General features: G+C 48.8%; 1 protein-coding gene across 1 annotated transcript; it reads right to left on the bottom strand.

The window, feature by feature from the left end:
- Positions 1 to 1871: 1871 nt before the first annotated feature.
- Positions 1872 to 8927, bottom strand: LOC310746989 (retinal guanylyl cyclase 1-like). The gene is made up of 6 exons (XM_083581275.1): positions 8757 to 8927; positions 8465 to 8563; positions 8052 to 8146; positions 5992 to 6077; positions 5742 to 5868; positions 1872 to 3866 (listed from the first exon to the last, which is right to left on the bottom strand). The coding sequence occupies exons 1-5, from the start codon at positions 8905 to 8907 to the stop codon at positions 5784 to 5786; spliced, it is 516 nt and encodes a 171-aa protein (XP_083437401.1). The 5' UTR covers positions 8908 to 8927; the 3' UTR covers positions 1872 to 3866; positions 5742 to 5783.
- Positions 8928 to 10293: the final 1366 nt, after the last annotated feature.

The raw sequence follows: 10293 nt of genomic DNA, 5'->3' as shown, positions 1-10293 counted from the left end.
TTTTGGGGGGGGGTCTTGAAGTAAACGGCTCTTTTGATAGATTTAATAAATTTTGGTGTGTGTTATGATTTGCATGTAAATGATTATTCCTTTGCTACACCTGCGGAGGAGTACAGTAGTATCTCTGGTTAAGAACTTAATTCGTTCTGGAGGTCCATTCTTAACCTGAAACTGTTCTTAACCTGAGGTACCACTTTAGCTAATGGGGCCTCCCACTGCTGCTGCTGCGCCGCCGGAGCACGATTTCTGTTCTCATCCTGAAGCAAAGTTCTTAACCCAAGGTACTATTTCTGGGTTAGCGTAGTCTGTAACCTGAAGCGTATGTAACCTGAGGTACCACTGTGCATAAATCCGGCACTGGAGAAAAGAAGCAAAGTGGATGCAGAACAACACCGAAAACAACTTTTGAGGAAAGATGTTGTTGTTCGGCTACCGCCAGAAAACTGGAGTCATCGTTGCAAGACACCGGAAGGTGCGTTTGTGGTTTTGTTTCTTCATTGTTAGAATTAACCAGCTGTGCTTGAGAAATATTGCTTGTGCCTGTCATCGTGAAGATCCACTGCCGATCTGCCTCTCCTCATCTGTAACAGAGATGGGTGGATTCCTGCCTGGCCTGCAGCTACCCAGAAACGGGCAGAAACTCAGCTGGTGAAGTTTTCCAAGCAGGCAAAATAGTGCAGCTAATAATATTCTTCTCCAAAGGAACCATTTAGCGCATGGTTTAACCCTTAACCTCTTTGTGTGAAATTTTGCCTCATATACAATTTTCACATGATTGTGTTGTATTTTTGTAACATCTTGCTTGACTAGGGAATCACATTGCAAAATTCAGGGAAATACAACTTCCAACAGATGGCATTTCGATTTGTGTTCCTCCCCCAAAAATGTGTGAATTAGGTAGTTTTGCCTATAAATGTGAACTGAATCTAACACCCCCAACATTCCTAATATTATTACATTTAGGGTGGTATTGAACTAAGTTTTCCTCAGAGCAGATTTGCTGAACCGAATTAACTGTGTGCATTTATTTCAGTGAGTGAAACCTAATTGAATCCCACCCTTCACCCCCCCTTTTTCCTCCGAGGGCCTCATGGCAGCTGCATACATGGTTTCTCCTCAACACACTTTTACCCTAACAACAACTTTGCAAGGTAGGCCAGGCCGACAGAGAATGACTAGCCCAGCTTCACCAAGGGAGCCTTATCGCTGAGTTAGTCCAGCGCTAACCACTACTCGACACTGTCTTGTTCAGGTTGGCCCTTTGGTTGCTTTGTAGCAGAATACAGCATACACCTTTTCTTGCTCTGGCTGTGCTGTGTCCCGGATAAGGAGGAGATGGCCATCTGTCATGGATGCTTTAGTTGAGATTCCCACATTGTGGGGGGTTGGAATAGATGACCCTCGGTTTCCCTTCCAACTCTACAATTCTAAGAGTCCATGATGATGATGATGATGATCATGGGTAGGCAAACTAAGGCCTGGGGGCTGGATCCGGCCCAATCGCCTTCTCAATCCGGCAAGCAGATGGTCCAGGAATCAGTGTGTTTTTTACATGAGTAGAATGTGCCCTTTTATTTAAAATGCAGCTCTGGATTATTTGTGGGGCATAGGAATTCATTCATTCCCCCCCCCCAAAATACAGTCCGGCCCCCCACAAGGTCTGGGGGACAGTGGACCGGCCCCCTGCTGAAAAAGTTTGCTGACCCCTGATTTAGCGTCTGCCTGTGTGCAGTTGGGCCAGCTCAGGAACACATCCTGACTCCTTGGGAGGACTGGGGGTGAGCCAGTGCTAACTTGGTTTAAGGGCAGAACCCCAACTCCAGTGTAAGCCCCGCTTGGACAGGTCAAATAATCCAACACACCCCTCAGGATCACTAGTCTGGCCCTTTAATTGCAGAGTTCGCACATACAATCATTTATGGACCAGCTGCAAAGCACCTACTGGGCATCCCCATAGGATACAGCGTATAAGGATCGCCTCTGCCATGTCGCAAGGATGCATATATTGTACACATACATTCTTAGCCTCCCCCACCCCCACAGATGCTACCGCTGCCCTGTACCCTGCAAAAAAACACCATTTACATATATTATTAAATAAAATATCCCAATGCTGATAATAAGAATGAAGAAAAAAGTACAATTTGTACACAGTCTATTAAAATGATAGACAAATTCTGAGGCCAGCCAATCCATGCCCAGTGGGGAAATGGTGATCGATTACCACTGCCTGCCCCTTTAAGGAAAATCTTTTTTTGCCTGGTGACAAATAACAAAAATCCCTTTGAAGAAATATAATCTTATATACATACTGCTTAATTGCATGTGCCATCTCACCACAGGACGACATGTCCTCTAACGGTTTTGCCTGCAGATAGTTTTGCTCTGCGTATTGAGCAAACTTTTGAAATTCAGACAAAGAATTGAAATTCAGAATTGATCCAACAACCCCTTTGAAACCAATTATTTGAATCCAAAGATGAAAATGAGCCAGGTTTTCGAAGTATCACCTGGGATTTCTGAGGAAAAATTGCTGCGGTGTGTAAATTTATAGCCAAAAACTCTTTTGAAAACTTATTTCCAATGCTTTTCTGAAACATAACTTGTAACACATAGGCTGTTTCAAGGGATATCCCATTAAGAAAACTTCCAGGGTGCAGAATACTATTCGCAATAGGTTTGTATATCAGAACAAATGTTTGCAGCCCCAACCCATCCTCAAACTTGCCCCAATTCCTTCCTCATCTCCTTGACTGCTTGGCCAGGCTGCAGAATGTCCAGCTGGAGGCTTAATGTTGAATACTAAATGACATCCCAGAGAGATCCATATTCTCACCCGGGAGATTCGGGGCTACTGTCGAGATACTCCACACACTCCTCACTTCTCCACTCTAAACAGCCCAGTCCCAAAGTATCTGTTTACTGTTCTTTATTACTGGTTCTAAAGAAACGTTGGGGCTCAAGGGTTTGTAATACGCGGCCACCCCCTTAAGAAGAAAAGCCAATTCTGAAAGTCCTGCAAGTATTCCCATCAGGAAACGCTGTCATCTAGTGGTTAGCTATATGAGCTGAATTCCCAAAGGATGGTTCGCTTGCTTAAACATGGGGCCATGATGAATCTCCAGGCACATCCTGTCTGATAAGGCTCCTCAACCTCCTCCCTCCCAGTTTAATCTCCACATGGAACCTGCCCCTGTTCTCCGAAAAGAGAAGGGGCAGTGAATCTACGCCGCGCCAAGGCCACTCTGCTACCTGCTGGGTCACTGCCGCATCTACAGACACAAGTGCTTAGGGTGGGGCAGGAGCAAAGCCTGCTCCCTCTAGCCCCAAACATGGCTCCATTTAACCAGATCACCAGGACTGTCCTCTATGGAATCACTGCCCGCAAGCATCCTGCACTGGCCACAAGAAACCATGACAGAGTCCCCCCCGTCGACCCTGATCTTCTCCGAAGAAAGCCGCTCCGAAAACAGAATGGACGTCCATCCTTTCATTATAGTCTGCGGCAATGGAGGCGAGAGAGAAGAATCCACAGCCGTTCTTGGATTTGGCCGGAAGTCCCGCCGCACGCTGGTCACTTTTCATTTTCCTTTTTGGTTGGAGAGTGAATTCTAGGTTGGCCAAAGGTCCTTTGTGAACCAGAGCCAGCAAGAGTGGCAGAGGAAGAGAGAAGAGTGAAGAAAGGGTGAGTCCAAGATGGCCGCGGGCGAAGGAGGCTGCGAGTCCCTCGAGCACCAACTGCTGATTCATCCCCCTTCCAAAGGTCGCTCCTGACTACCTGCCTCGCAGGCTGCGTGAAAGGCCTCATCAGAGTTGGTTAGAAAGCGGCGGCAGGTGCAGGCCACAGGTCTCTGTTGCTGTTTGAGCTGCATAAACAGGAGAAACAAAGTTAGGTAAGACCACAGAAGCATAGAGGAGCATCTAGTCTAATCCCTTGCGGTGCAGGAATATAAAGCTGTCCTTTACAGGGATCAAACCCACAACCTGGGCATTGTCAGGAACATGCTCTAAACCAACCAAACTATCCAGCTGATCAAAAGTGTGAAATGCCCCAGAGCAATCCACTCCACTATGGGGTGCTCTAGGCCATATCTATATGGCCAGAGAGAGAAATAAGTAGGCTGTAGGAAGTCCTACGATGCACTATCCTGTGCTGCAGCATATGGAATCACAGGATCATAGGACTGCGATCCCAGGGCCATCTAGCCCAAGTCCCAGCAATGCAGGAATCACAGCTAAAGAATCCCTGGTAGAAGGCTGTCCAACCTCTGTTTAAAAACCTCCAACCAAAGACAGCCCACCTCCTTACGAGGGAGTCCGTTCTACAGCCCAACAGCCCAAGAGCCCAACAGCTCTTGTTGTAATGGAAGGTAAAGGTAAAGGTAAAGGGACCCCTGACCGTTAGGTCTAGTTGCGGACAACTCTGGGGTTGCGGCACTCATCTCGCTTTACTGGCCAAGGAAGCCGGCGTACAGCTTCCGGGTCATGTGGCCAGCAGGACTAAGCCGCTTCTGACAAACCAGAGCAGTGCACAGAAATGCCATTTACCTTCCCACAGGAGTGGTACCTATTTATCTACTTGCACTTGGCGTGCTTTTGAACTGCTAGGTGGGCAGGAGCTGGGACCGAACAACGGGAGCTCACACTGTGCATGGGGATTCGAACCGCCGACCTTCAGATCGGCAAACCCTACGCTGAAGAAATCTGGCTTTCCTCAGCTTCTCATTTTCCCGTTCTTTTCCCACCACATTTCCACACCAGTTTGCATCTTCTTTTTTTAAAGTCCTCGCATTTCTTGTACATGTTTTTGTACTCAATTCTGCCCAATACACATGTTTTTTCAAGCAATGATACTCGCTGATATATGCAATTCTTTACACACACACCCCAATACATGCATTTCTTTACACATTCTTTGGTTGAAGATCCATGATGCAGAATGTGGAGAAGTATAAACACTGAAGGGTCTTGCATGGCAAATTAGGTAGCTTAACCCAGAAATTCAAACCAACCTGAATTTCTCCCCCAGTCCCTAACATCTTCAAATCCAGAAACCAGGCAGAGGAAAGAGAAAATGCAGGTGGCTCAAAGCTACTTGCTGGAGATGGAGCATTAGAAGTGAAGAGAGAAGACACAAGAATCCGAGACCATATAACACCCGTCTTGAAAGTCCTACACTGGCTCCCAGTACGTTTCCGAGCACAATTCAAAGTGTTGGAGCCCTAAACAGCCTCAAAGGGCCAGTATATCTGAAGGAGCATCTCCGCCCCCATTGTTCTGCCTGGACACTGAGGTCCAACGCCAAGGGCCTTCTGGCGGTTCCCTCCCTGCAAGAAGCCAAGTTACAGGGAACCAGGCAGAGGGCCTTCTTGGTAGTGGCACCCGCTCTGTGGAACGCCCTCCCATCAGATGTCAAAGAGATAAACAACTACCAAACTTTTAGAAGACATCTGAAGGCAGCCCTGTTTAGGGAAGCTTTTAATGTTTAATAGGTTCTTGTATTTTAGTGTTCTGTTGGAAGCCACCCAGAGTGGCTGGGGAAACCCAGCCAGATGGGCGGGGTATAAATAATAAATTATTATTATTATTATCCTTTCTCCACACCCCTGAAGTAACAGGAGGAGTCAGGGAACATCACATTTTGCAAGGATGGGAGAGGAGCTCCAAGTCTCTTGGAGGCAGAGGCTGGGCATGCAAGTCCAAGGGCACACGCTTCACTCCCCCTTCTGTCGCAGCCTCACCTCCATCACAAGTGGGCTCATGTTAACATGGCTGCTCTCTGGCTACGCATTCCCTCCGCGTGCTTTCTCTAGCTTCTTCCTTCGGTCTTCTGGAATCTCGTGCATGCTTATTCCATGGTTGCTCGCCCTGGAAGCAGAGAGGAGAAACAGGGGGTTCGTGTGGAGAAGGGGGCCATGTCCCCCAAGAGCCCAGAGCCCACCCTATTCTGTCCCAAAGCCGGATGTTCTGTTCCTTGTCCTCTGAACTCACCCTGGCTGTAGGTCAGGGGGCGTGGGGATGGGTTTGTTAAAGCCCGCACGACCTGTGAGCCAAAATGTCTCTTCAGTGCCTTTTCCCTGCGGAGAAAAAGAAAGAGGCTGATGCGGGTGCGAGGACATGTTTCGAATGAACTCCCTGAGCACCAAGAGCAGCAGCCCCCCAAAAAAATCCTTGCAACAGGTGACACCAGAAGCGTTTTGCCAACACAGCAGTTCCCAAGGCAGGTGCTACCTCCCCTTGGGCGAGGGGGCAGTGGGATTACCTGGGGGGGGGGCTAAGAGGCAAGGGGGCAGCAGTGGGCTAAGAACTTACTTCTAAACCACCTCTTAATGGTTCATGCCCAGGTGAGGGAATAACACATTAAAGAGAAATGCAGCCAAGAGAGATATACAAGCTTAGCGTCCCAGTTTATTAAGAGATAAGCGACAGCATTTCCAAACCAGGAGTTCAGAGGATCACCAGTTAGGAGAACTGTGTCCGAGGCACATTTTAACACAGCTTGCATGGGGTTTTCAGAAACATACTGGTTTTAGCTCATATAATGCATACGTGAAAGGTCAGGGAGCTAAAGCTGTTTTGCTTCTCTTCGTTATCCTCTTTCACCCATTACCTTGGGTGCCCCGGTCTCTTGATGCCTTAGACCGTTCATTTCACACACTTACTGTCTGTCTTCTTGACAAACAGACATCCAAAAAGTCCTTAACATACCGTTCCTATAGCTTCCCCCCGGGGAAGACTCAAGGCAAGAACAGCCTGTCACATAAACATTCTGTTGCTACACTATGCAAGCAGCACTCAGATATACAGGGTGGGTCAGGGCTGAGAAGTCCAGATAGTACAAAAGTCATTAGAGCATTGATACACAGGTTCCATTACAGAGGGTAAATGCAGGGGTTACAAAAGCACATACATTTTATTCAGTGCTAAATTCTATAAATTCTATTAAGTGCTAGATGGGCTAACTAATTTCATAAAACAAAGGAGGCACTGCAGGTGTAAAGGACTATCATCTTGAAAAGCTGGTTGTCACTGGAAAAGTTAATCCATTTTGCCAAATTAAATACACTACTTGGTTGTAAATCAATTTTGAATAAATGTGCAATCGATGGTTACGGTTTTGAATTCCATTGTGCTCTTATCTTCCTTAGTGGGTTGTGCAAACGGCTATTCTGAACAATGCTTTTTATAGGGTAGGGTAGGCGGCAATGGGGATGGTTTTATGCAACGGGGTGGGGGAGGCAGTGGCCCCAAACATTTTGGGAACTGCTGATCTAGCAGTTCTAAAGCACACACAGGTGTGTTGCCCACACTGGGGCTGCTCTGTTTGCTTCCCTGCCAGAGAAACCATCACCCATGGACACACATGCAAATGAAGGGGGCGTATCTTTTGCTTGCCAGAGGGCGCCCCCCTCCCCCATTCTAGGGATTCGGGTCTGTTCTGCATCCTCTGGGTGGAGCTTTGACCAGAGATAGGAATTGGAGGGTCCTTGCAGTCAGAAGACGCCCCTGAGGAGATTTCACCCCTCCCATATTCAAGAATCTGCTGATGTTCTCTGCTGATTCTCCAGAGAGGAGGGGGCGGTTTCTGCTCTCTACTTATTCCGCTCCAGCCTCACATCAAAGAGAGAGAGAGAGACTGAGTGTTAGAGAGAGATTGTGTGTATAGATAAGGTTGCTGCTAAGAGCAGCTGCAGACATTCAGTGCAGTTCAGCGTTTTCGCTTAGACCTCATTTAGCTCTGTACATAGTTGTGTATTATAGTTGTAGATAGAATAAAAGAAGATATTCTACAGAGCTGCTCTCCGAGTCGTTTATGCTCTGTTATACTCTGCTGTACTCTGCTGTGCGACGACTGTCTTCTTGTTGGAGTGAATCCGGTGCTCACAACACTAAGCTGTGAGTCCACAGCACTTTGACCTGTTCCTGTGCAGAAGGTGGTCTCTGGAAGTGCTACCCAGCTCGCCCAGCCCAGTCGGGGCTGAAGTGGATGAGTCCAGTTAGTGGCACTGGCTCAACGGCGATGCTGACAGCCCCTCCCTTGTCCCAGGTACCTTGAGCTCCGTCTTGCCTCGGAGATCCAGCTTGTAGCCCTCCTTGAGGTCATGTAGGATCTGAACAGTGCGGATGTTGACGTGGATTCGATAAGCTGCAGAGACAACAGCTGGGGGTGAGATGGGGGTGCCTCCGAGAGACATAACAGCATGAATTTCCATTTGTTCCCTAATCTATCGCCATAAAGTTTGATGGCTTTTTTTTTTATTATTGCCTTTTATTTGTATGTTTGTTGGAAGCCATCCAGAGTGGCTGGGACAACCCAGTCAGATGGGAAGGGTGTAAGAAATATAATATTATTATTAGTGGCATCCCAAGATGGTCAGCCAAGCTCATCCAAATTGGGTAGACTCCATCCCCAGCAGAAACCCCTCCCCCTGCAGCCCCCCAATCTGGGCCATGGGCTACTCACGCAGTCCTGTGGACTCCATCCGTGAGGCAGTGTTGACTGTGTCTCCGAAAAGACAGTACCGTGGCATCGTCAGCCCCACCACACCAGCCACGCAAGGCCCTGCCGTGGGAAACAGATCAGCCTTGAGCTCAGAGGTTTCTTCAACCTTAATGGCTCTCCCCATCACCTCTCCCCTCCTGCCCAGTTGAGCTCCCTTCAGAAGAGCCAAGTAAGAGTGGATAGGGCCACGAAGTACAGGTGGGCCCCTGTGGCTGGAGGCCATTGCAGCAGCCCTGCCTTCGTGACAGCCTACCTGAGTGCAGGCCGATGCGGATCCGTACTGGCACGTCTGGCATGTGACGCATCTTGAAGGTGCCGACAGCGCTGAGGATATCCAGCGACATGTTGGCGATCTCACCTGCGTGCCGGTTGCCGTTGCGCTTGGGCAGCCCGGAAGCAACCATGTAGGCGTCGCCAATGGTCTCCACCTGTTGGGAGAAGCCAGGTGGAGATGGAGCCCGTTCTCAAGGGAAGAGGCCATGAATTGCCTTCCCACACTGGGTTCCAGCTCAGAGGCCGCAGCAGAACCCAGAGCTCCACCGCGCTGCTGGAGGCAGCGGCTTCAGAAGCAGTCTGGGCTCCTTTAAGAGGAGAGGCTCCACCCACCTAGCTGCCCAGAGGAAGTTGCAGTCCTAGTTAAGGCTCAGTCGGGATTCCCTGGAATGAATGTCCACAAGCCTGCCTTGTCTGACAGCCAGCATGTGTGTGTCACATGGAGCTCTCCAGGGTGCTAACCACCTTGCTTCTTAGCCTTTAAGGATGTTGGCCTCTGTTTTATCAGACCTGCATCTATCATCTGAGTTGACTGACCTTTGCTTGACCTGACTTCACCTCCTGGATCCTAAATTTTTACTAGCAATATGTGACTTGTTTATCCCTGGACATATCTATATCTAGCACATTCTCCACTCAGGCTAAGATCCTGTCCCATGCCCAGGACAGAACCCTAGTAGGGGTTGAGTCCATGAGGAAAGAGGCTCCCCCAGTTGCCAGAGGGCCAGGGAGACCTGGGAAATGACCCTGAAGAACACCCCCCTCCTGATTATCACTAGGAAGCAGTTCAGGAGCCCTAGAATCATCCTCCCCTCCACTTCCCAGCCAATATGAGTTTCACTTGGCAACACTAAGCATGCATGTCGTCCTATCTTCTTTTCCTTCACATCCCTTGGATCCTCCAAGCCCCACCCTTTCTCTGCCTCCTGCCCACAGTAAAGGTGGCTGACAGAGCCAACAGGTCTGTAATGGAACCACTGTGATTGTAACTAATGCCTTATCTTGGTGGGGAGGGGTGTTGTGTATTGAAGTTCTCACCCTGGCCACCAGGAGTATCGTGTACAGTGGTACCCCGGGATGCGAACGGGATCTGTTCTGGAGCCCCGTTCACATCCCGAAGCGAACGTAACAAGCGACGGCGCATCTGCGCATGCACGGGTCGCGTTTTGCCGCTTCCGCGCATGCGCTTGACGTCATTTTGAGTGTCTGCGCATGCGCGAGTGACAAAACCCGGAAGTAATGCACTCCATTACTTCTGGGTTGCCGTGGAGCGCAACTCGAATGCACTCAACCCAAAGCACATTCCACCCGAGGTATGACTGTGTGTAGTTTTCACTCAGGTCCACGTCAGTTAATTTAGGCGGGAAACCCTGGGTGGTTGTTGTTACAATGTTGACAGCCGGCTGCCTATAAAAGCAGGCCGGCTGAGCTGTTTGCTGTTCAGTTCAGTTCCAGCTTACTTATAAAGAACTACTTGGAGAAATCTCTGTGTTGTCTGCTATGCCCACCCACTATTT

This window comes from Podarcis filfolensis (assembly GCF_964270895.1).
Source record: "Podarcis filfolensis genome assembly, chromosome: 13".
Classification (NCBI taxonomy): Eukaryota; Metazoa; Chordata; class Lepidosauria; order Squamata; family Lacertidae; genus Podarcis; species Podarcis filfolensis.
The sequence above is the reverse complement of the archived record's forward strand: the minus strand, read 5'-3'. Positions and strand labels throughout refer to the sequence as shown.

Coding starts and splice junctions, on each gene's coding strand:
- LOC310746989 (XM_083581275.1), bottom strand. CDS start 8,907: ATGGTTGCTTCCGGGCTGCCCAAGCGCAACGGCAACCGGCACGCAGGT. Junction 8,564..8,756: donor CCGCATCGGCCTGCACTCAG/GTAGGCTGTCAC, acceptor TTCCCACGGCAG/GGCCTTGCGTGGCTGGTGTG. Junction 8,147..8,464: donor GATGGAGTCCACAGGACTGC/GTGAGTAGCCCA, acceptor TTGTCTCTGCAG/CTTATCGAATCCACGTCAAC.